This window comes from Mastigoproctus giganteus, chromosome 8, assembly GCF_048544385.1.
Source record: "Mastigoproctus giganteus isolate SK-2022 chromosome 8, ASM4854438v1, whole genome shotgun sequence".
Taxonomy (NCBI): Eukaryota; Metazoa; Arthropoda; class Arachnida; order Uropygi; family Thelyphonidae; genus Mastigoproctus; species Mastigoproctus giganteus.
Window position 1 is genome coordinate 108,113,356 of NC_143582.1, and position 27,296 is coordinate 108,140,651.

General features: G+C 36.8%; 1 protein-coding gene across 1 annotated transcript in view; it reads right to left on the reverse strand.

Annotated features, from left to right (window-relative positions):
• The window catches only part of Cad86C (Cadherin 86C), a 180,024-nt gene that overhangs the window by 78,130 nt on the left and 74,598 nt on the right, over window positions 1-27,296 (reverse strand). The window contains exons 2-3 of the mRNA XM_090380309.1: window positions 13,611-13,707; window positions 9,428-9,496 (exon numbers count right to left, since the gene is read on the reverse strand). Coding sequence (XP_090236435.1) covers window positions 9,428-9,496; window positions 13,611-13,662 — 121 coding nt within the window. The 5' untranslated portion in view covers window positions 13,663-13,707. The remainder of the gene's footprint in view (window positions 1-9,427; window positions 9,497-13,610; window positions 13,708-27,296) is intronic.

The window sequence follows — 27,296 nt, forward strand, 5'->3', positions numbered from 1 at the left end:
AGTTATGCACATGGTCAGAGTACTCTGAGATAATTCGTTATTTTTATTAGATAATCCAGTAGATCTGATCTCACCAGTCTCCACAGATTGGTCCAGTAAGAAACGTACTTGGTAAGAAGTAATAGGTATTGCCTTAATAGGTATTAAGATTGTGGAATTTTTTTTTTTTTTTTTAATATGAGCTATAAACAGTGCGATATAATTTCAGAAATCGAATTGTCCTAAAACCTAAATAAAGACTACTGCACCAATTAATTACTATACTAGAACTAGTATTGAATGATTGTTGAACGTTGCAATATACATAACAATCTGAGAAATATGCAAAAGAAAAGAAACTGGTGTTTAGAAATAAGGAACATAATGAAGAAAAGAAGCCAGTTTTTTCTTTTCTAATTCCGGCTGGCCTATTTCCACTTTGGCATTGTAGCTTTGAATGGTTGATTTTTGAGTTTTCTGTGTATTTTAAGCAAAGTTTTATGTGTTTATGTAATTAATAAACACCAAAATTGCTTTAATTTCCCTTGTATCTGTCTGTTTCAAATGGAATCGTATTTCTTTATTTATTTTTTTTTTCTATTTTATATTGCTAATAACAAAGATGCAACCAAAGGGAGCGGAGAGAACAGTAGTAGGTCAGCAGATGAAGATTAACAGCTGGCTGGCGCCTTGACGAACACGTGGCTTTACTTCGCTAAAAATTGTTACGCGGAAAACGCCTTCTGATCCGCGCTTAGCTGTCTGGACTGCTAATGTCATTCAAGATAAAAATTAAGCGGGTGAATTGCAGATGAAGCCATTTCGCGAGAAGTCTCATGAATGATATTAGGTATTTGGGCGTGTTACTTATGTGGAATTGCCATGTGTCTTAGCAGGGACCAATTCGAAATTAAAAAAAAAAAAAAAAAAAACTTTACCACATATCACCCCTAAAAATAGAGGGGATAAATGTACCACCATCACTGTTATCCACGTCGTATTGTTATATTCGAGTGAAGATAAAGTACTCTGATCATCACCGCGATATAAAAGAAATGAGGACACGACAGTGGTGATTAGTTCATGCACGTGACCGACCATGTCGTTGCATGATATATCTTATCGTGCGGCGCATCTCTGCTGTTAACTCTATGATCCATTAAAGTCACCCTACTTAAGAGACACATCTGTAGGACCCCAGTTTAGGGGCATCTTATTAGGCGACATGTGAATGAAGCCCTCTGGGTCACCGGGAACTGGAACACAGGAAGACTGCAGCCAAGTGGTACTTACGTCATCTCTACACGTATCGACCTATGTACCGCCGTTTTGACAAACGAACATTCCTTTATAGTCTGGCACAAAGTTATCTACCGAACATTCTTCAGAATGTAAAGCGGAAACCCGTTTGAACTAATAATAAGCAAAATTAACTATTTTTATTTATTTTATTAAATCCAAACAGTTTGATATTATAGCAATACGAATACTTAAAGTATATCCAGGAAGATGAAGTATTCTTTTGTCAGTTTACAGAGCACTTTTAAACCAACAAAATCTCATGACGTTAAAATCCGATATGCAAAAAAGAAAAATAAAAACTGATTTCTTTAGAACTACTACTCGCAGTAGAATACGGGTGTTACTGATAACACGCTGTGATTTTATTTTTTATGCAATCAAAGTACATTTATTTACAAAATTCACTAGGTGTGCTGATGCGCCCAAGTAACTAACTTCAATCGGTTTCAGACTATTTTAAAAGGCGTGTCAGTCAATCACTTTTCACGAATAATCTGTTATCTGTTCCTGATCAATCTCTGATAATTAAGCTATATATTCAAGAAATCCAAGTTGTTTATGAGTATGACGCGAGGAACTTTATGGGCTTCCCACTCCCGCCTAAACTGAGGTTTTTTTTTTCGTCCAGCGAAACAGCCAAATCGACCAAAGAACACACCCAATTTTCAGACATACATACATACATACATATATGGGTATACACGTATATATAAGAAATTATGGGTGGGCCTAATATAATCGTTTGAGTTGTCTATGAGTTATTCACTACTCTTCACCAATACCAATAACTTAGGATTATATATATAGGCTAAGCTGCTTCTAGCAGCTTATTATAATCTGGAAGACTGGAACTACACTAAGTGGCCATTTCATTATGAACACCTATCTAAGTAGCCCACCCCGTGGTATTGACTTAACGAGATAAAGCATACCATAAGGGTGCTAGTCCATGACTCAACTGCTTCCCAAGGTTCTTACAAATTGGTTAGTTGTGGATCTGTACTCGGAAGATTCGTTCTACCTCTTCAACTGAAATTAGACGCGCATTCAGTAGGGTGAATTCACTCATATTCCTGGGAACTATTCTGCACAATTCACTCCTTGTGACATGGGTATTATCCGTTTGCAAGAACCCAATTGTAGATAGATAGACACACTGCAGCTAGGAAGGAATACGACTGGTCGGAAACAATTTCTAGCCTGTAGCTCCCCTGGTGTCAAAGGACCCAATATGCACAAAATGCATACACACACGCACGCGCAAGTACATCAGTTTTACGCATATCCTCCACCTGCTTTACATCGCATGAAATGGCGCGCGCACACACCCACCCACCCACCACAGTACAGTACAAACATGGTTTAATGTGTTTGTACTGTTAATGAAGGAAGGGAGGAAGGAGCACTCCATTTCATGAAAAGGATAGATATACCTAATAATGAGGATATTCAGTGTGTGTTCTATTAAATATTCAATTAAAACTATTGACAGAATATTAATAAACAGTTACAAATCATTTCTCAATATCGAGCTTTGTCTGTCTGCAACTGATTATTGTTCTTCGTTTTATACTACTTTTACCAATTTAGGTTAATTTGGATTTTAACAAATTTCTGCCAGTCTTTTTACTATACCATTAACAGAAAAGCTGCATTTAGCTCTCTAGTGAACTATAAATAGATGCTATTTAATTTTGATTGAATCTGAACAGCTACGAGTATTCGAAATATTCTGAATATTTTACACTGATTCTTGTTATCGTATTTTCGGCGACAGATGCTTCAGTTCTCAACAAAAAAAAAAAAAAAAAAAAAAAAAAACACCAACTTATTAATTAATTCGATCTTATTCGAATCATTGTAAAAATTCAAGTAAGATCGAACTATTGCAATGTCCTCGTAAACACGAAAACATTTATTTTATTGTTAACTTTCATGTCTCAACTGTTTTACATGCATTATATGTAAAACAATTACTAAATATAAATACTAAAAGTTATATAAGCTATATTATATCAAAAGTTTTAATATGAATTGTGCCGATTGTTGCTGAGGCTTCAAATTCCCCCAATGGAGTCGCTATCTCTGAATAAAACTGAATTAAGCAACTTTCCCACTTCATATCACAAATAATCGAAATACCTACACCAAAATTGTGAAAATATAGGTTAAATTATTTCACTCATGTAATACATAGGTTAAATAATGAATTGCTAATAAAATTTGTGGAGAATTTAAATTTTATTCATAATTGTTAGATTTCGTATTTCTTATAATTATAAAAATATTAAAGTATTTTTGTAATTATTTTTATTATTTGGCTTTGCTCGGTGTTTTGAACTATCTTAAAAGTAGATAAACAGCGTCATATGAATTCCATTGAACTAAACACTTTTTAAAGAAAAAAATCAGCAAAATAACACCTTTTCAGCACTGAATATATCTAAGTTCGGTTTCTCCACTGTTCGCCATCACCAATTTCACTGTCCAAAACTCCGCTCAGTACTCGTTGTAACAAACAGAATTTTAATTGGCTATTAATATCTAATCGATGGTTATGGAGTGTAAGTGATCATAATCTAATTATTACTGTGATCTATTTATTAAGTTGGCAATAGACGGATATTGCAGTTCGTTGTTTAAAGACACAGAAAAGTCATCTTAAGATCAGGCGCGACTATGGCCCGCATTTATTCCGGTAATCAGTTTCTGTTAGAGGTCGCCAGTGACCCTTGAGCCCTATATTCTAGATTGGCATCAAGATAGAACAGAATGAACACGCAAGACTTCTCACATATACATGCATATAGTTTGGTTTGGGAAGAAGGCACTTTGATCGTTTTCGCTCTGTGGATTTATCAATACAGAGATAATTTTAATAGTACGACTGCAAGTTAATCAAACACGAACTAGTTGGTTCGTTGTTACATTTAGGTCACTTCGTTCTTTCCGTGACTATAATCCGTGCTCACAAGATTAATGTGAATCCTTAGCACACCGGTGGTAGGATGATTCCACGTGAATATGCTAATTCTTCAAAGCTGTACCCGATGAACCCACTTACATGTAGTCCCTCGAGCATTGAATGGGAACTTAAGTGTCTGGATTCAGGTTATTACTTTCGACAATACTGGTAGCCAGCAATTATTATGGTAATTAACAAATGAAACTCCTCTCCACTGTTTTGCTTCAACATTAAAAACAAATCTCTTAAATCTGTCACGAAATTTCTAAGAATTTTTCATTCAATATTTATTAAGCAATTCTCATTAAATGAGCTACTCACTCTATACAAATTTAAAATTCGCCCTACCACGGAATATTGTTCCCACATTTGGGGCAGTGTCCCCATAACCTCGCTCAGGCTTCTCAACTTCATTCAAAAGAGGCCATTTCGGTTAATTAATAATTCATCTCTAACAAAGTCCCTCAACTCTCGTCTCATAGACGTTCTGTTTCTGCCGCATGCCTTTTGTACAGATATTTCCATGGACACTGCTCTTCTAAATTGGCTTTTATAATTCCACTCTCTCTGTCTTCCTAATCAATCATCATCCTTTTACTGTCCAGCTTCAAACTCACAGAACCAACTTTTCTTCTTCCTCAACTTCTGTTTTCCGGAAAAACCTCCCTTCACAGGTATTTCCAAAAAATTGCAATCTACATCCAAGTCTAATGTCAACGAGTATCTTCTTAACCTTCAGCAGCCCACGCACGATACTAAGTACTTTAGGTTCTAATACTTTTCGTGTTTTCATTAAAAAAAAAAAAATCTGTTAAATTTTCTTATAAGAATAAAATTAAGCAGAGCATCAGAACTATTTTGAAAATCAGAATGGGATAACTAATTATAGAGGTCAACAACTATTTTTCATTGAAAAATGTGGATTAGATAGATTATTGGATGCCAAATCTATTTTCGGCTTTCCTCTAATGTCTAGTTTATGTGATTGACTGATTAATAACTGAGAACAGGATCACATACCCATTCTCAGCCAACCTATAAGAATATAATTATTACTTAGACATTATATTTTTGTAATTTGCATTCAATATATTTATATCCTTGCTATTTTGTAATTATTTCATTACAAATTGTTCCAGGTAATATCCCGCGAATTTGTGAAACATTCATCGTCATATCTCGCAAGAATAAAAATCACCTCAACAAAATCCACTGTGTGTGTGCGGCTCTTTCCTGACTAAATCACAACGGTGTAATTCATCAAGACAAATATTCGGAAAATTTACCTTTTGTACTATGGCTGGGCTGTCTTTGGTAAGAATAGCTCACGCGTAACACAACTTATTCGAATTCATTACGCGACTAGATGAACAAAAGGAAAAAGTTGCTGCCATTTTCCATATCCATGAAATGAAGGGAGCCGTAAGCCCACAGTGGTGATTGTTACTTTTTTGTAATGTGAATGTAACTGGATTCTCGGCGAAAATTAAGCACAAAATTATCAAAAACCTAAATTCAGTGATGACACCAATACTAACCATGTGTCAGTATGCCAATTCCTATACCTCCAAAGCATGGACTACATTCTTTAGAAAATGATGGAATGCCATTGGCGGAGACCTGGGACCTTCAGCCTATCCTCAATACACCCCACAAAGAGACATCGATGTCGGAGCTGTTTACCTAAGATGAGTTGAATAACCTCATTAGAGATCTAGATCTCTCTAAATATAAAGCCGAACTTCTCACCTCGAGATTCAAGCCGAAACAATTGGTTAAGAACGTCAGGGCGTCTCAAGGCCATAGTGGACATAGTGTTTGTCAGGTAGTGTCAATGGTTCGCCGCAAAACTGCACTTGGTGACGCTGTGAAGAGGGCAGACTGCAAAGCCAGATGATTGTTTTGTTAGTTACTGTGAATTGTGTTAGTTTTTTGTTCGTGTTGCTCATCTGGCCACTTACTTACTAGGAAGCGCGATCACCAAGGAAGGCACCTCCTAGCATCTGTCCAAGGTAGGAGAAACCTGGGAAGAACAGGAGGGGCATCTGACAGAGCCTCCCAGCAAAGCAAGGGAGGAGAGAGCCAAGGAAAAAGAAATGGAGAAGGAAGAGAGTTGGATAAAAAGGGGAAAGAAAGGAAAGGAGGAGACTTACAGGGGATGTCCCCAGGCAAAGCAGTTGTGCGAAACCACTAGCGGTAGAAAGCTCACTAGTGATTTGATAGTAAAAAGTGGGGAAAACAATAGTACACAGTTAAAAATATAAATAAATAAATAATGGTGGTAGTCACCTGATCCCATAATCCTACCTCAGAAAGGGTTGGATCAAACGCCCAGTAATCCCACACTGTTGAAACCCAGCATTAGCAGTCTAGTTCGGAATAATCCTAGTAGTTGAGTTTATTTATGAGCGGTGGCAGCACCACAGCAGCAGCGATCTTCTCGTCTTGAAAAGATTTGAGCTGAAGTAAAGGAATGCAGCGAACGCCCTTTAACTTCTGATGAGGTTGTGATAAGGCTTAAGCTAAGTAATATTGGTATAAGTAGAAGTTTTCTGAGATCAAAATAAATATTACAGTTCTGCATGAGATTATTCCAATTCTCTGACTCGCCCAGTACTTATCATTATCTTCCAGTCCCAGATACATACTTTAACTTGGTCTTAATTAAAGTGTGGCCAGTTATAATGTTAAGTGGTTTTAAAGGTATGGGTTAGTACTGGGAGTGAGGAAACATCTCAGTAATGAAATTCCAGGTGATCCCCCCTTTATTACTAAGAGACCACAGAGTTTGTCGCTATTTTTCTGTGTTAATTTCCTGATCGGGCATGGTAATGACCTATAAATTCCAGGGGTTGATGATGTTACTGTGTTAGGCCAAGGAAGCTGATATATGGGTGCAGGGGTAGATTGTAAGGCGGTAGATTGTACGTCGACCCTATCATTCTAAGACGAAATCTCTGGATCTACTTACGTTTGTTTGCAATTGTTAACAATTGACCTAAGACACAAATCGCCGGATAGGACTCTAACTACATCACCACTGAAATTGACATATAACGACCGTACCTAAATGAGAAGAGTAAGAAGATTGTGCTAAATGGTGATCACGCTTGTGCTCCCTTGCACGGCAACTTTTCTCCGACATCCTATTTTCGCTTGATGGATATATTCCATTGTACCTGGGGGGGGGGATGCCTTAGGCCTGGCGTAGCCCAGTGGTCAGGAGCGCGAGTGCAGTAGCACACGGTCTTTGAGTGGACCGGGATTTAAGCCCGTGACTGCTAATTATGATTAACATTTGTATTGATCGATTTATTGTAAACTCCACTGACCTGGTGGTCGTGCCGGAGTATAAACAAGAATTTTTTTTCTTCTTCACCCCCCCATCTTCCCCCTTTCTTGACTCTAAAGCACACACACTAACCTTTTTTTTTTTTTACATTGGTCTCTGTCAGGAAGCTTAGGCGACCCTGGCAGAGACTAGCCAAAGAATAATGGGCAGCCTGACTACCTCCTAGCGCTGTGTGCGGCAACGTGGGGTCCCACCAGGGCCCTGCGGCCAAATTTCAGGACACCCAACAGAACCTAACACAGAACACTTTTCTGGCATTTACAGTAGTTCTGTATTTCTTCACGGCGTACATATGGCGCAGATGTGGGGAACTACAGGCGGCTCCTGACCCTAATACTATGCACACTGCCACCTCTAAGAGACAATTTAGAGGAAAATAGCTTTATACATGAGCCGCATAGTTCTTCCATTGAGACGCCAGTCTACTTTAAACCCCTAGCATTGTCGCTGTTATGGGTATTGCATCAGGCATCCATGTAACTATTCACTGGTTCAATAAAGATATAATATTATATATTTTGATAACCCGAGCTAGCGTCTCAAGGTCTCCACTGTTACTGCTATGATAATCAACGGATTAGGGAATTGTCACAAATACACGTTATATTTTCATCAACTCATCATAGCGCCGTTTAAAAGCTGTTCTCTTGCATAACGGGAACTTAAGGCTAAAACACCCTAACATGAAGCACTACTCGAAGCAAATTAATACAGAATTCGTTGATGGAATCTGCGGTTACCTAAGTCACTGGTATGTTAGTAGGCATGCGAGGGCGATTCACAAAATATGGTCGTTTCCTATGCTTATACCCATGGGATATAGTGGCATAGTGTTTTGGGAGGGACGCCACCGGTGGTTTCCCACAATTGCACCATTTTTACTCATGTGAAGTACACAGAACTCTGCAAATGCCAGAAGTGTGTGTGTTGTTTTGTGTTAGAAGAGTGTTTGGCTGCAGGGGCCCCTAGTGTGACTCTACGTTGTACGCCGCCACCACTAGGAGACAGCCAGACTAGTCTCTGCCAGGGTCGCCTGAGTTTCCTGATAGAAACAAAAAAGGGAAGAAAGCGAGGGAGATAGTTAGAGGGAAAATTAAAGCGGGAAGAATCAAGGACGGACGGAAAAGAAGGCGTCCTCCTGATGAGGTAGGAAGGGGGGATGAAAGTTGGAGACCCCTGGCCTGGGGAACCCACTTCCACACCCGAAGACGTCAGTAGCAGCTGACTCACCTTCCAAGTGCAAAGTTATCCCACACCCGAAGGTGTCACAGCACCTGGCCCACATTACGGTATGCAGGGGAATAGATGTCCCACACCCTAAAGTGTCAGCAGGGTTTGTAGTTTAACCTGCCCAGGAAGAGGGAACAGTTTATACTACTCGCAGGGATTTGTAGTGCTTTTTTAAAGGATCCATGCAGATATTATTTCAATTTGTTTATAGTGATATCTGTTGTGTGGGAGATTCTTGTCTGATTAGTACGTCTTATTTAGTACGTTGATTGAGCATATTTAAATTCATACTGAAATTGAAAACATGTTGATCGCCATCATTCAGATATGCAGACAGTACAATTTTTTTTTGTATATTTACTTGCGTCATATCAATAAAACTTACTTTAGTTAGTATACTTGTTTTCATTATTAGACTTTAAAGGATTGATGCAGATGCTATTTCAATTTCTTTATAGTGATATCCTCTAATTACATTTCAAAATTACCATGTTTCCAAAATTCAATTTGGAAAAAGGAAAAAAATATATATACATAACTGACCATAAGAAATACTGCATTTACGCTCATTTTCATATGGCATAGAGGAAAAGACTCACCGACTTTTGTGTCCTTCGGTAACTTTAAAACCCTCATGTTGTGAGAAAGGTCGATGTTTGGAGCGACTCCTACATAAATTAAAAGCAATTTAATGAGGTGTTTATTTGAAAATAAAATAATCATATTGAATCAAGATAGTCAGGTAAAGAAAGTTTTCTTTTATATAAAATGAATATATATATATATATTCCCTGATTCACAATATGAGATACAATTAAAACGGTGCCAATTATTGACTTGGACAGTTCACTTCGAACAAAACATGATGCAAAGGCACTGACCAATTCAATAACATTCCTTTTCTATACTGCGATCAACAGTTAAGTTGACTGAATACCAAAGAAGCTTTGCGGTCATATGAAAATGAGACCACAAAGTTTTTTCATTATTATCAACGCATTTGGATCAAATTGTTTTCGCAAATGGTGTAAATGTCTAGGAAGATAATGGTCAGGGACAAATGAAGGGTGGATCCTAAACATTAGTTCAACATCGCTATGGTACAACTATGACTATACACTCAATGTATAGTCATAGAACAGAAATCATGGGATACCTACCTAGTAATGGGTAGGCGCACCTTTTGCCGGTATAATGGCAGTCCCACGGGGAGGCATTGAGTCCATTAGTTAACGAAACCGTTCCACAGGTATTTCCATCCATGCTTACTGCACCCCTGTTCATAATTCCGCGGACCTCTCCACAGCATCCCAAAGATGCTCCAAAGGGTTCATGTCCGACGAATGGGAAGGCCATTCCATGGGGAATGCTCTTCGAACCATGTTCCAGTCATCACGGCTCTGTGGGGAGGCGCATTATCCTGCTGGAAGAGTCTATTGCCCTGTGGGTGCACGATGACCATGAAGGGATGCAGATGGTCTGCAAGATGTACACGTAACCTGGACCGTTCAGAGATGTGTCTAGGAGTCCCAACGTGTGCCAGTTGAACACGCTCCAGACCATTACCGACCGTCCACCTGCCTGAACAGTTTCTTGTTGACATGACGGGTGCATTGCTTCGTGCGGTTTCCGCTAGATACGCACCCTCCCGTCCGCTCGAAATAACTGGAAACGAGACTCACCGGACTAGGAGACCCGTCTCCAGTCATCTAAAATCCAGTGCCGATGTTCTTTCGCCCAGATAAGGCGTACAGTCCTGTTTCGTGGTGTCAGCAATGGGACTCTGGTGGGTCGGTGGCTCTCATAACTTATTGCGGCTAATGATCGCCCGATGGTCTCGGTGGAGACGTTTCTGGCACATCCCTCTCTGAAGTATGCGGCGATTTGTGCCACTGTGGCTCTCCGGTCGACTGAAACAATGAGAGATATACGTCGACGGTCATGTTCATCCACCACCTTTCTCCACACACAGCGTTGTGCACGATGAGATATTATTCCGGAAATGGCGTATTCCCGATCTCTTGATACTTTCGAACGGGAATAGTGCAATTTCTGTACTATCTCAGCGATAGAGTGACCCATGCGTCAGGCACCCCCTATCATCCTTCTTTCAAAGTCGCACGGCGTTTATCCATACTGACATGTAATTACCGTCTTCATGAATGCAGTGTACCTATATATACCTGCCACGCGGTGGGTTCGTCCACTAGCGAGAGGGGTGACAGCTTCGCGATGGTAAAAGAAGTGGTGCAAGATCACTTAGACAAGACTGAAGTAAAAGTTCAGACACTGCATGGGTTTGTTAGGGGGGGGGGGGAAGTCGCCCAGGAACCAGGTATCCCATGAATTCTGTCATTTCAATGTACATAGTTCTGTAAAATGTCCAAAAATAAACGTAGTTCTACTTTTGTGTAATGTTTCTTGTTTTTCTGTTTCTAGCCACTTTGCTACTAGTAAGCAACGCTCACCAAGAAAGCTGCGAAGTTGTTTGTTCAAAGACGAAATGGAAAAGTTAGCAAAGCTCATTAAATGTCGATATTACGTTAGTCTATAATTTATAGAAAATAACATGGACACAAAAAGTATCACTATTGGAATTTGCTTCTCTCAGATATTCATTTCCGTTTCAATAATGTGAATAAATGAAGAAACAAAACTAATTAAATTGTTGATCGCGGAGTTGTGAAGATCCACCGGTGCCGCTTGACCCTAGAACTGTGTAGTATAATAAAGCCCAAGAAGTTCCTTTAGTTGCTTCTTGGCTATAGCGAATTCTGTCAAGAGGCACCAGGAGGTATCCCAACTCCACAACTGAACTTTTAGGGCGTTTGTAGCACATACTGCTCAGTTGAATTACCACGGTAACTGGTACGACCGCTAACGAAGCAATTAAAGTTGCTGCCGCTAATTATCATGAGGTATTTCAAATAAAATTTTCATTTATTTTCCTACGTCCACGCCTCCTCGCTTCTTGAACCTTTTTGTCTTTTGTAACTTGGCGATTCTTTAATCGCCAAGGATCTTTAATCGCCAAGGTGAATTAAAAACAGGATCTTTATCCTGTTTTTAATTCACCAACAGTCCCATAAAATAACGCATCTATTATCCATAGCATCTGTATTTGCTAAAAGTTTGGAGTGTTCGGATGCCAAAGGGATAGCGAAAGTAGTATCGAGAGCAAATACAAAAGCTTTTTTGAAATCCAAGTATATGATATGAATGTATCTTCTCGATAAACTGCTTGTTCCAAGGCGTTCTCGTGAAAACGTTGTACATCTGAGTGAAAACTCCCCATTGAGCTGGCTTGTTAAAGACTTGAACTCGTGAAAACTTGTGAAACATTGTTTTGATGCATTGTGATTAGTGATAAATTTGTATTTTCGTTTTATATGTGCTGAAAAATCTCCTCATTGATGTCAAGATGTTCTTAAGTATCGCCTTCAAAGAATTAAACTTACAAATAGACTTTACGAATGAAAGATACAATTTATTTTATTTTTTTAAATGGGATCTTTGGCGCAAGGGCCAAAAGCTTGTATTGCGTAAATTTACATGATATGCTTAGTTGTGGGTGGGAGGCAAGTCTGAATAATGCTTTTGGTGCAGGAATACCATCGGCTCTGATTTTTAATTTCAGTAGTGCAGTATAATTTCTTTTTCGGCTTTTTTACACACTTGCAATCATAAAAGTTGTAGAAGATTAGTGAACTCAATTTTTTTATTCTTATCGCATCTAAATGTTGTTTCGTGTTTTTTCCTCCCTTCTGAATATCTGCTTAGCACCTGCCTTGCAACACGCAAACATCGTGAGGAAATCCAGGGCGCTGCATAATTAAGTGACTATCGTGTACCTTGAAATAAATTCCCTCCATAAAACCCTGAAATCTGATAAATGTAGCCTGTCACACCTATGACATTTTGTTAACTACACCGAGTGCAGTGTGATCTTGGACTGAAAGTGCGTTGTCGTTGTTTAAACGACGAATGTTCTGCCCTATATCAGCACAGTGACTGAAATCACAGCACGAGACTTCCAAATAAATATCGCAGGAAATAACTGATTTCGTTTAAAGTACCATTTCAGTCTGTATTAATAACTAGTGTAAATCTTAATGCCAGATGCCTTTCTCCCTCCACTCATCCCCTTTTCGTGCACGCTGCAATTTAAACTCGCTCTCTCACACACCCTTCTCTGGCCCAGCACATGCATTCTGTGATATCTTAAAATACTTAATCACTTTTAAGATTAACATTTCTAGTTGAATCGCAAAGTGATTTTTAAGCAGAAAATAAATAATTGTCTTATTTTTATAATCAGGAACGTGATGATAGTAAAAATAATACACTTATTTTATACCTGTGCGTTGAGGCAGAAACAATCCGAATTAATCAATTTTGGTGAGAAAAAAATGGCCTTCGTTATTACGATGAACATAAAATACGTTGAAATTAAATAATCAGTGCCAAGGCATCGCAAACATGAACAGTGGCTTGAAATAAAACACCATATTCCTGAACCCTGTTGGAATACAATGGTAATAAATGTATATGTTATAATTTTATCAAGATTGTAGAGGACTTTTTTCCCATAATATAAAAAAAAATGATGTTTTGTATTTGGTTTTAGTCATGCTTGTATAAAATCATATAAAAGAACTTTGGAAACCGTTAAGTATTTTCTATTTAGCTAGGATTATGCTAAAATATCAGAAACTATACCGAAAGTATGAAAGTAGCAACTCATTAATAACAGCATAAACATTGTAAGTATTTAATGCATACCTTGTACACGATGGTGAAGGAACAACAGGGTGGATACAGTCAGGAAGAGCATCTTAGTACATTTCGTTTCATATGGAATCGGAGTTTTCTGCCCCGCCTAAATTACAAAATATTATATTATAGGTAAGTAAACACGCAAATATATATATAAATGAATGAAACGATAGCAAACGCATTTTGAGCAGCTTTTATTGATATTTACCGTGCAGTTTATTTGATGCTGGTTACTTCAAAATTACAGTAAGTACTACGAGCAGCATCTCAGATTTTTTTTTTTTTTTATGGAAGGGTCAGTGTTTGATGGTGCTCCTCCCAAACAAAATGTGCGTTCAGTTTTCAGCTCCAGATCTTAAAAAAAATGGGCGAGTTTCAAGCGTTCGGATGTTTGGAGCATCGGTCCTATTTTTGAAGGTGGATAAATAATTGATACGTTTATTCGAACTGGAACTCAACTGGGTTTCTGGCTCATTAGCGACTTATACCAAATTGCGCCATTGTACATTGTCTGAAGTGGTGTGTTCAAAAGCCGATTTGCATGTTGTTGCGGATTAAAAGACCCAGAATAACTCGCAGGGAACCTCTACTCCTTCCACCTCAGATTGGATAACTACATAGTCCCGAGTGAAGACTTTTAGAAATACCTCCAGTTACGATGTAACTCCAACCTACACCTCACCAAGCGAGTTATAATCTGTGAAGCTAGTGTACTGTCAGGGAAGGGATCCGGAACTAAAGTGGAAAAACGGAGGAGTGGCGATTTCTCACCACACCACAAAAGGAGTGTGTAGGGTGCATTAAAAATGGCGATGTCATTTTCTTCAGAGAGTGATATTTAATAATTCCCTTACGACCTACCGCTATCGGCAGTATTAGGCAGAATTGATATTTGATATCCTGTCACTTGCTCTGTGCTGTAATCTACCTGAACTCATGTAAGTTGAATTTACTCTGGGGACAGTACAGTACAACACTCCCATTGCCACTGGGATGTTCAACAGCTGCTGCAGGCCTGGAAATGGGAAGTGCTGACATGCTCTCCTTACCTTTTGTCTCTGGTAAAGAAATCACTTCGAGAGCACCAGTTTTAATATCAGGCACCATAAGCAAGGCTGTGAGAGGATCATTACGTCTCCTGAATGTAGCCGATTTCATCGATGGCATAGTACACCGACTTTGGAGATTGTGGATAGAGAATAGATGCAGGAAGTTGTAGCATATCGTCTCTATTAATTGCTTGTCTATTCGGTGTGCTGATAAGTACATCACACCGAACAGGTGTACAGGAGACTTATTATGAACTGTGCATGCCAAAGAAAGTACGGTACAAGGCTCGAGTGTATTCTGCGGTCGATTTGCCTGTGTTTACTCGGATCTCAAAACCTGAGTTTCTATGAGAAAAAAAAGGCACAACCCTGCCCGAGACTAATTAACTCAGCCACGTTGCGAAAAAAGCCCATAAAAATTCCTCAATTACTGGGATTCAAACCCAGGCCTTTTCCATCCGCTGTGGGGAGGCCAGTGATTATATCAACTATGCTAACCAAAAGTTCTATTTTTTTTTTTTTTTTATTTATTTCGGAGTCAAAGTGAAAATAAAAATAAAACATATGTATAAACCAATGGTTCTTAAACATAGGTGCTGCAGAGCACTGGCGCAGAGATATGAAGACGCTCAAACTTAGTACTTCCCTAAATTCATTATCATAATTTTTAAAACTGAAGTGGGTTATGATATCCTGAAATCCTCCCGTTGAGATTAAAAGTTTTAAGAACCACACAGAAACTATATTAAACAACTCCGATAAATTAGCAGGCATCATTAGGAAAATTCAACTGAATGAGAGATTCTGTAAATTCTTCACAAAGTACCATGGTGCAGATGTCGGAAACCACTGGTGGCGCCTTCCACAAAACACTATGCCACTATGAATGAACAGTGAATTAATCTGCTAATTATGGAAACCACGGCTTTGCAAATAATATTTAATTTACTTGTTTTATGTACATCCTCTATCCGTGAGAATGTTTAAGGATGAAACAACTACTGGATAAATTGATATAAATAAAATAAATATGCAATGTTGATAAGACTGACATTCCAAACGAAAATGAACCAACAAAAGTCATTGCAGCTAGAGGGTCTAAATAAGTAATTACTGCATGTTGTAATATTGTATGAAAATATTTTTCCCTCCAGTATTAAGCCTTATTCGCCCACCCCTTTATTCACGAAGAGTATACTGAGAAAAGAAGAAATGTCTACATGAATGACAATTCGCCGTGTGAGCTGTTCATGTAATGGCTACAAGAGTTACACGGTGAAGGAAACCGGGAAAGTCCTAATTTTAGTAGTATACAATTGCTAGAAACTTAAAATAAAATTATTTTTCTCAATAAATTTGAAGACTCAAAAGATGAAAGCTCATCTGTGTTTATGTTTAATGACAGCAGAAATCTGTTGTAGCTTGAATCTGGTACATTCTGGACGCTGATTTAAACCCCGAAAAGGTATTTGAGATGCGACACTTAATCGTTCTTGTCTGGAATTCTGTTGCATGCTTGACGCCCGGTTGCCTAATTTGTCTAGCCAAGGTCCACTAATAATTATGTCCCGCATGAACCTTATGTGGGAACTAGAAATATAGGTTGGACGACAAAAACAGACACAGAGCGCGAACACACGCTACTATATGATTAACAGATACATTCTACATAAAATCGGCAACGACAAACCTCTAGGAATCTGGTGAAAGTTTCAAGAACATTACCGGAATGAATATTTGAAATACTCAGAAGACATCGGAATCGGAAGTCTATTTAAAGACACGATGACCCAGATTCCAGAAAGGACGAGACAGTAGTATAAGACTGTTTAGTATTACCCGTTTAATTAAATGTCAGTTACTTCTTTTGAATTAACAATATAAAACCATGGTTAAAATTTGACTAAATTTCAATTATAATTTCTAGATTCTTTCCGAAACATTCATTATTTCAGAACCGGTCTTTCCTTACCACTCGGCTTTGACGTTTGCAATGACCTTTGTTGGTCCATTTTGTGTGAAGGAAATTTAAATTTACTTTATTTATATTTAAATTTATTTAAAATTACTATTTAAATTTCCTGTAAATTTGATGCTCGAATGATATTACTCCTATAATAAGCAACGAAGATTTATTTAAAATTAATAAGCAATGCTAGCCTTTGTTAGTATCCACGACTACTTGGGCAACAAGTTGTGAATAAGCACATTAAATGCTTAGATACCACATATCTACTGATGTGTTAAGCTGATTTCGGTTGATTAGCAGTAATTTTTATTTTATTTATTTATTATTGTTAAATGCATCCTTTAATATATTTTGGAAGGCACTCATACTGTCAGCATATTTTAAACGAATGTATTCATTTTTATTTTGCCGATTATGTAAAAGTTTATTACTATTTCATAGTCATTTATGTAAACTGTTACCATGAGTAAGCAACAATGATCACATGAAAACAGAATGCATGAAAATATAGGAGGCATAGGAATGGGGTGAGAATAAAACATCTGCTTTATTATTTCTGCGCATCTAGGAATACGCATACCACTGATTGACTACAACTTTTAAAAAGCTGACGCGAAGCCAACTCAGGTGTGACGTGTGTTTTTAAGGCCGGTTTTTCCATTTCGCCAGATGAAAACTGCAGTTTTACTCACGAAAAATTACACTCGATGGATGGGGAAAAAAAAATCCCTCTCCTCAATGTGATTCAAATGTACACCTACCTACCTTTCAACTAGGCAGGCAAAGTAGTTACCAACTGACTCACACAGGCAAGTCGAAGCTAGTATACAAGACATCAGTTAATGCTAATTAAATTGTGTTTGCTTAAAACATGAGATAATGAGGATCTAAAGGTAGTTTAGAAAAGTAATTTAATGGGGAAATGATGTCAAGTCCATTAACAACTGAGTCATTTCAAAATCGCGCATTTGGAATAATCACTTTCGCCAATAAACGAAAGTTTATTTTTCGAATACCACTGCATATGCATCTCAAATACTCATATACATTTGCATTTCAGACGCATGATGATTTTAGACGCCATTAAAGCGGAATATATTATGAATGCTACTTAGCCCATCATTGGAACAATCTGTATTCTCCACTTATTTTCAGCTAAACCAAACTGATATGTCGGATGAGCTTTGCCATTAAAATATAGGTCACTGTGTCTGTAAATAGTTTTCGTACTTTTATTCCTTCACGTCTCCGGCTATTTAAATTATCTTTCCCGTTAATGTTAACTTTTGTCACATCAGAGAGACACGTGTTTCTGTTTTCAACTAGAATGCTTTCGTCACGCCAAACATTTTTATATATATATTTTTTGGCTTTTGGGCGCGTATAATTAATGTCATGTTACTGCTTAAATATCACCCGCAAAGTAGTTTACTGTCCTGCCCACTTTGTAAAGGTGTGGAAGAATATTCCATACTTTCTGTAAGCAGTTGTCTTAAATCTAATTCGGTCTTTTTCTATTCACTTTTAATTTATTTCATTGGTAATAATTAAGCAAGTTATTACCCATTCAAAATCTGAAAAGGAAATTATTATAAAGATATTAGAAAGGAAGGCTGTTAAAGCGGTATGTTTCCCGAATGATTTTAAGCTCTATCATTTTCTTCCGTGAATTGATTTGCAATTGCAAATTGCAAATCAATTTTATCAATTAATTTTATCTATTTCATTGTATCACTAAGTTTGACTTTCTCTTAAAGCACCGGCAGAGTCAAACTTAGTAAGGACCACAATTTAACATGAGAAATCAATGCTTTGAAAAGACATCCCTCTTCAGTTGTGAATAAGTGGAAGTCAACCAGAGATACAAGTACTCATAGCAGTGCTAAAAGTCTTAAGAGTTGCGCAAAACGAATAATAGAAAAGTTAGTAAAGGTAGCATTGCAGTACATTTCAGGTGCATTCGACTAAAACTTCTGTACTGGTCTCAAAAAGTGTTCATCGCAGTCACCATTTATATTCACGACGTGAGGTGGGGGGGTCAATAGAGGATATAAATTAATCTATTTATATTAATCTAATTAATCTATTTATGATACAAAGGTTTAGAAGAATATTCTAGGAAAATATATTCGAATTGTGAAAGGATTGGGCGCATAATAAGTTTACATGCCATTAAGCTGCTGTTTCAAAATAATCGCAGTGTTTCTATTAAGGAAACATATTTTAATTTACTGAAACATTACTCCTCCTGAAACATATTTTAATTTACATATATTAATTTTTTGTGGGGGGAATTATGATCGTAATTGGTTTTAAAACCAACGAATGCTAAAATTTTGGAATTGATCCGACTTTTTCTTCTCGATTAATGCTCGAACATCCAAAGTACTCTAGAATTCCGCAGGGGGGAGAAATTGGAGGAGCAGGCTGTAGAATGGGAATTGATCCCTAAAACCTTCCCAGAGACTAACAGAATATACCCAGAATATTGGTGTAGCTCATTGAGTAAATTTCTATTATTTATATTTTGATTTAGATTTGGGGTGGGGGACAGAGACATTAGACCTTAGAAAGTGTAGTAGCGCCATTTTTATCTCCTCTATCAAGAAATGATTCTTTTCAGATCGTCGATTCCTTGGTAAGTAGTTACATTTTACTGTGTTTGTATTTACTATTTCAATTTGCATTTGTTATAAAATATCAGCATCTGTCACGTTTTATGTAAATTTTTTAAACTATTACTGGATGTTTAAATTTATGAGATATTTTAGACCACGTGGGGATATATGCCTCTTCTATATTTAAGAGAGATGCTCCATACGAATAGTTTCTTTAATGAAACTAAATTAATGCAGTACCTGGTACTATTAAATTTAAAAGTAATACCAGTTGGTAAAACTTTACTGATTTTAGATGCATTAATGCAATACATTCGATATGATTGAAATATAAGGTAACAATGATGTAATAATCCTTTGTTCTCCAGTCCATACTAAAAACATGCATTTCAAACCATTGGCTCGAATTTTTAAGGCCTTTGAAACTTTTATTTTAATAAACGCGTAAATGAATATACACGAAATCATAAATATAGGAAGTTACAAGATTCTGTAGATACATTGAAAAACATATGAGACAGGAATCTGTAGATGCCTGTCTCATATTTTTTCAATGTATGTCCATTTCATCCTAATGCCATTTTCTATTTATTTATTTTTTTTTTCAAACGCAGAATTATCCTACGTGCTCTATAGCAATGCATAATGAACTGCTGATTCAGAATCACCATCGCATTCTAATCACAATTCATTAACACCCACTGCTATTCATTAACACCCTTCCGAATTTAGGAAGGGTGTTAATGAAAAGACGCTGAAGGCTTCTGCAGTGTCTTTTTCAAAACATTTCATTCATATTTCTACTCTTCAAAGATTCTCATATTAGCAGACATATTGATATCAACAGAAAACAAAAAAAAAAAAAAAAAAAAAAGAACGTGGCTACATAATGACAACAGGGAAAAAACATAAAAATAAAACTACGAAACGAATCAAAAAAGAAAGGCATAACGGATTTCAATGAAAATTTAAACAATCTTTCAATAATGTAAGAGTGTCAGAAGAAATTAAGAGAAACAACTGCTAACAACTTTGGGAGAATTATATTATTATGTACTAAAAAGAAAGATGATTCGATCAAATGTATTAAATGGAAAACAATCGCTCTATGAAACAAGTAAACTTCACTGAAATACTGTATATGCAAACAACCGCCAGTTCTATCACTGTACTTGGATGGAAAGTACCTGTTAAAAGTAATTATTGTTCCACTGCAATTACCAAAATTCTCTAAAAAGGACGAGTCCTTGTTACAGGCTACAAACTTTCAGACCAAATGCTGTACGTTGAAATGTACATACCAACGCTATGTAGTGGTGGTCCTAGTGTTTCACCACAAACAAACAGCGTAACTCGGTGTGGAAACAATCTGAAAAAAAAATTGTTTTCGATTCCTGTCGATGGCTGAATTTAAGTATAAACAGTTTTTGGGGGATCAGTGCGATGGCTGAGTTAGTCGACCTTGGCAGAGTGTTGTATAGACGTTCCTTTCAGAAACTTTTTATTATCAAAATAAACTGGTTCATTTATTTATGTACATGGTGGCAAACCCACCCTAACAGTCAACTAAATTACCATAACTAGGACGAACCATGTATTTATTATTACCAGTAAAATGTAGAATCCAGGTATTGTTTAGAATGCCTGAAAATCATGAAATAAACTTTTCTGTAGATATGCATCTTGGAAAACTACAATCGCCTTGCTATGTAACTAAATCAGTTACAATTTTCATACAAAACGCAAAAGACATTAAATAATATTATAACGGTTTCCGTAAATGCTAGAGAGTCACTCTGGTGTTAATAAGCTTAAAATGAAAATATAAATCGATATTTTTAATTTGTGAAAAGAGTTGAGTTTGAAGACATCGTAGATCTTTGAATAATCTTCGATGTGGTATATGATCTTGTTTCTACAACCGAATTCTTCGGTGGAATTTGGCTAATCTTCCTTGACATCTATCTCCATTAATGTTGAGAGGCGTGCTGACGTCCAGACAGCTGATGCATAATCTAGAATAGGTATTACCAATAATGAGTACAGTACAAGTCATAGAATACATGCAGTATATGGCACGATATACGAATGCTTCATGCACATTCTTAACAACATAACCCGTATTTTATTGGTGGATATCAACGAGTCAGCATTGCCATTTGACAGCGCATGATAATTTTTGTCTCAAGTTACAAGAGTAGATATATGGTAGTGATGCAACCTGTACAATTTAAAACTTTTAAAACAATATTTTTCGGCTTCATTCCCGCTGTAAGCTTTAACAGTAATTAAACGGCATTACGAATAAACAAAGATATAATCATCCTGGTATACCAACTTATTCCTTAGACAGTAAAAGACATTTTTTCTTACTTTGCATTTTTTGCTATTCCTTTCCTAAGAAAATTTCATACACATGGAGAATCATTAGAACTCAATGAAATTAAATCATTTTTAAATATTGTACCTCCTACTTTCAGTAGGGCCTCCGTAGCCGAGTGGGCAGGAGCGGGAGTGCAGCAGCACACGCTCTTTAGACCGGGGTTCAAGCCCCTGACTGCTGAATACGGTCGATCTGCCAACCCGCACTGGACCAGCGTGGCAGATTATGGTCCATTTCCCTCAGCATGAATCGTTGAGGAGGCTTCCATCCTGCAGTGGGTTGATAATGGCTGCACTTTACTTTTTACTTTCAGTAATATCCGCTTTGAGCAAATATATAAAGTTTAAAAGAATACAATGAGTCCCCCTCTCATTTTGAAAGACCGTGAAACAGTTGAAGCCTAACCCCAGGGGCTCACATTTGGTGAATATGGGCTTGGCACACCCAGGATCCTGAGCTGGATATCATCATTCTTCTCTTTCTTGGCGATTCCCTTCTACTTCTCTCTCCCAGAGTAATTCAGAATTTTTTTTTTTTTTTTGGCTGGTGCAACATAAGCCTCAGGCTTCCTTGCACCACGTGGCTAATAATAATAATAATAAATTTATATATGAATACAACCAACTGAACTTATAGAAAATCTAAATGAATATGCCTTTAAGAATCAATAACATTTATGGGAAACATTTTGCTTTTCATAATAAATAAATTAACGTTTATACTCTGGATGGTCGAGGCAAGAAGAGTTCATAATATCATCGTGACAGTTCTGATGTGGGGACTTTACCATCGCAACAGCTAACAAAGGACAGTGCTTTATTTAAGTTATTTAAGTTAAGTACACTGGCTTAATCTCGAGACGTGCACTTTTGCCCTACGTTCCCTCCAGGAGAACAGCCAACCTATACTAGAAATGTTCTATAGTATTTTCTCAAACATTGCTTATAAAAACTTATTGTAGGTGAATATAAACATTGGTTTATTATGCCCTGCTAATTATCAATGCACTGACACTTTTACTTGAATGTGTTTTAAGATCTTATGTAGTTTCTTTCATTTCATTCATTCATTCATTCATTCATTTTCCGTTTTGAATTATTTTTCCAATTCGTTGTGTATCCATCCATTCATGAATAGTGCAATACTATGAATCTATTCTGACTAGAATATAGTACTTATTTTGCATTATATATATATATATACAGTAATAAAAAGTTATCTTTTATATAAGAATTAATAGTCAGGTGTTTTCAATTTCAGCTATGGTCCACTTTTGTAATTCGACCATTTTGTCTCTGTTACCTGAGAGTTATGTTATTGATCAACTTCAGAATGGAACGTTTTAAAGATCACTGTATTTTTAATAATTTTACAAATTCCTGATTTTGTCTGAGGATTGAGAAGGGCAAAATTCTTTCTTTTTTTTTTTTTTTATTCGGGAGGATTATCCTCGTGTTTTTGCAGTCCTGCTAACCATATGGAATTTTTTCCCTCCTTCCCCAATTTTTCAGAATCCTAAAACTTCGGTTTGTAAAATCCTGCCGAATATTCTCCAATTTCTTTTCCTTTCCTCTTAAAAGAAAAAAATGTCGAGGTTGATAATTTATCTATCCTTGATCTGCACAAGAGAATTATAGTTATCAGTAGGACTGTCGACGCAAGTGGGTGTGCACACTGACGGTCGTCAGACAAGGAAGGCAAAATTGATTCCATACGACTCACGGACGGTTTCATTCATTGCGTAATAAATACTAAAGAAAATATAATATTTCAGTGAATGCAGAGGAATATAATGAAATAAAAGTAATCCCAGTAGAAACAACAACCCTCAGTTATCGCACTGAGAATCATGTTCATGTGAGAACTGTATAGCCGTCATCCATCTACCTATTTTAGACGCAATCCCTCACTTTTTCTAATTTGTGATTAGATTGCAAGATAATTCTTTACGCATAACTTGTTCATTACACACTTCCTCTCTGGAGAACAAAAAAATAGTTCGCATTTGGATTTTGCTAACTTATGCTGGGATCCTCCGTGGTTTCGCCAATTGTTTCTCAGAGGTTTGAGTTTAAATACTGTCAAGGGATAATCGGATTTCTAAAAGACCCTAATCGGGATCTCGCTAGTGTTCAAAGAAAGTGCATCACCCCTTAAAATTGTAATTGTCGTCCGAATAACGTAAGTATATGGCAATATTTCTTACAGATTGCATCAGATAAGATTGACGTAGGTGATGACGTAATATTGAATTAGCTGTTACTTTCAGCTATATAAGCACGCTCTACAAGAGTTGCAGTCATTCCTTGCTTGTGTCAGGATGGCGGGTTATTTGCACTTGACGCCACGAAGAAAGAGCACTATTGTTGCTTTACGTGAGGAAGGATGTCCTTCCCGTCATATTGCTTATAGTGTGTCTTGTAATCAGTCGACAGTGAGTAGATTTCTTTCCAAACTCAAGAATATTGGTTCTGCTGATAGGAATAAAACGAGTATCTACGCAAAAACAGGACCGCGTTTTGAAGCGCTTATGCCTTAAAAACTGTAAAGCTTCTTCGTCTGAGCTGAAAACAGAATGGGAAGAACATACAGGAGTGGTAGCAAGTTCAGTAACAGTCAGAAGACGCCTCTTCAAAAATGGACTTGAAGCCCGTCGTTCTAAGAAGCTGCTCCTCCTCCTCACACAAAAAATGAAAGAGGCCCGATTAATTTGGTGCATTTAAGGTGCATGTCAAATGGATCCCGAGCAGTGGAAATCAGTTATTTTCTCGGATGAGAAGAAATTCAACCTGCATGGCTCTGATGGAAGACAAATGGTACGCCATAGATGTGGTGAAGAATACCATCCAGCATGTTTGGCGTCTGCAGTGTTATTCCCTACCAGCCAAATGATATGGCGGTGCATTTTGTATCGCTCAGTAGGTCACCTGCAGTTTATAAAAGGTTCCGTAAATTCCAATGGATACATGGCTATATTGGAAGGCAAATTGCTGCTAACCATTAGAGACTATTTCAACCTGCCAAGTAACTGCATCTTTCAGGACGGCTCTGCTCCTTTCATCGGGCGAAAAGTGTAAGTAGGCACTTCTGTAGTTACTTTAGCTTCGTTTCTGCATTAGAGGTTCTACAGTAATGTGTTTACATTTATTACAGGTGAAAATGGTTGGAAGAACAGTCCATTACAACTCTTAGCTGGCCAGGAAACAGCCTGGACCTGAATCCTATAGAGAATTGTTGGCATCGTGTGGAATCTGCAGTTGCCAGAAAGAAACCAAAGACCCTTCGTGAACTTCATAATTCGTGTTTGGAACCACGAACTATCAGTTGATTGTCTTCAGAAATTGATCTTGTCAATACCTCGACGGTGTGCTACTGTCATCAGGGCCAGAGACGGTTCAACTAAACATTACTTTGCACCTGGTGAACTTTTCATTTTGTTTTCCATTTAAAATGATGAACTGAAGCAAACTGAGGGCTTCTGATAACATTTCAGCCATAATTGTCGTGTTTACCAAAACTGTTGTATAAAGGTTGCAAATGCTCATTTTGGAATATTTTGAGAGCACCTGTCAAATATTATTTAGCTTTGCCTTAACTATTAATAAATATCTTTGTTTTATATTTCTATTTGTGATGCTAGTCATTAATGTAACGTACCATCGCGAAAAAGAGAAATGTGAAATCCCTAGGTTATGCACTTTTTTGAACACCAGTTACGATCTAAGGCGGAGGGAGTTTTCCATCCCACACAACATGAAATTCGTCCAATAAACACACACTTTGTAGGAAAAGTGTGTTAACTGGACACACTGAATGGCTCAATATGCCTAAGTCGCTAATGACCCTAAAACCCAACAAATAAAGTGTGGGTTTAAAAATTCCCACCAATTTACTAAACTTATTCCTTTGCCTGCATTATTTCAGTCGAATAAACAGTAAACTGTGTTAATAATGAAAGAAAAAAAAACCCTGTATGCGTGCTACAAATAAAATAGAAACAAAATTTATTGTTTCAATTAATTATTTTTCAATAAATCACTTTGTTTTCAAATAATAAAAAAAAATTAGATTTCATTTCTACTTAGGGGTTGAAGTGCTTATAGAACTATTCTTCATTTCGATTTATCAGCCACTAAGAGAATAACTTAGATCCATGGAAATAAGATGAAGGTAATGGCTGTTATTTTGTGGAACAGTAGGGTTTTATTTTATTTTTATGTGAAGTTGTCCTTTCAAGTTGTCCAAACCTCAGATGATAGCAATCAAATGACACAGAGAAAGCGAAGTAATGCAAGCCGTTAGATTGCATTACTTTGTTGATTATAAATATGTTAACTGACACATAAGAAATGTATTGATCAACTGAATTAGAATAAATCTGCTCCGTCAAACCCTATATATAGATTTTAAAAACATGATAATGCAGTTTCGGCTCTATAGAATTGGTTTTCACTTGGGAATATAAAAAAAGATTGTTTTATATATGAACAACTAACTAGGGCTTGCAAACCGGTTTTATAAACCGGTTAAATCGGGTTTTCATATTGAGTTGTTAAAACCGAAACCGAGCTTCTAAAACCGGATTCAAATATTTTTTTAGTTAACTCTCGAATATAGTTTTTTGTTACGCACATTTTCTTTTGTTTGTTCGTTTGTCTGGATCGTTCAACTGCTTTATGTTTTAAACATGTTTTTTATTTTATTTTAAGGTACGAATCTCATGGGCAAGTGGCCCAAATCTAGGAGGGTTACCTTTTATCTTCCCATCTGTATCATGGCACGATACAGGTGTACTCATTTACGACTGAGTGAGTCGGAACGATAGCGTAAAAGAAAATGCTCAACATTTCTCAGTTCCATCTATCTTGTTCGCCAGGCAAGTTATGGAACGCGCCTTATTGATGGTTACCCACTAGAAACAGATTAGCTGAATATTGCATCAAATTTCAATCGTAGAAAGTTTTTTGCTTCTTTATTCCTATTAAATTTGCGGACAAATGTTCTCCATAAAAGCAGCTTCACCAAATTTAGCTTTTATGTAATTTTGAAAATACAATAGATTTAATTGGGGAAAAAAAAATTGCAAGTAAATAAATAAAAAATTTCTTTCGTGAAAAATTTTAAACTTGCCTCGTTTAGACTCTTCATTCAGTGCTTGCGGGAGTGACACATAGTATTGTGCCTTTGTTATCTTCAATATTTTTATTTAAAATTGTAGGTGATATAAATTTCTACTAATTAATATTTATTACTCTTAATATGTCTAAAATGAAATCAAATGTATGGAATTATTTTGCTCGAAAAAGCAAAGATGAAGCACAATGTTCGAAATGTCAGAAGATAATGAAGTCGTCTGGAGGATCTACATCATCTTTGATGTTCCATTTAAAGAAAATGCATCAGATTGACATTAAACAAGATAACAGTGAACCTCCCGTAAAAATGGTAAGAACATTAGAAAATTTTATCGTTAAAAAATCTAGGGAAGATGAGATTTCAAAATTAGCTGCTTTAGATGGATTTTCTTTTAATTCAATTGCCAAGAGTGAGTTTATACAATCAAGCCCTTCACCTTCAGAGAAATAAATACGATAAATTACCACCAGCCTCAGTGAATGGAATTAAAAATATGGTTCTGAATTATTATAAAACTAAGAAAAAAGAACTCATTCA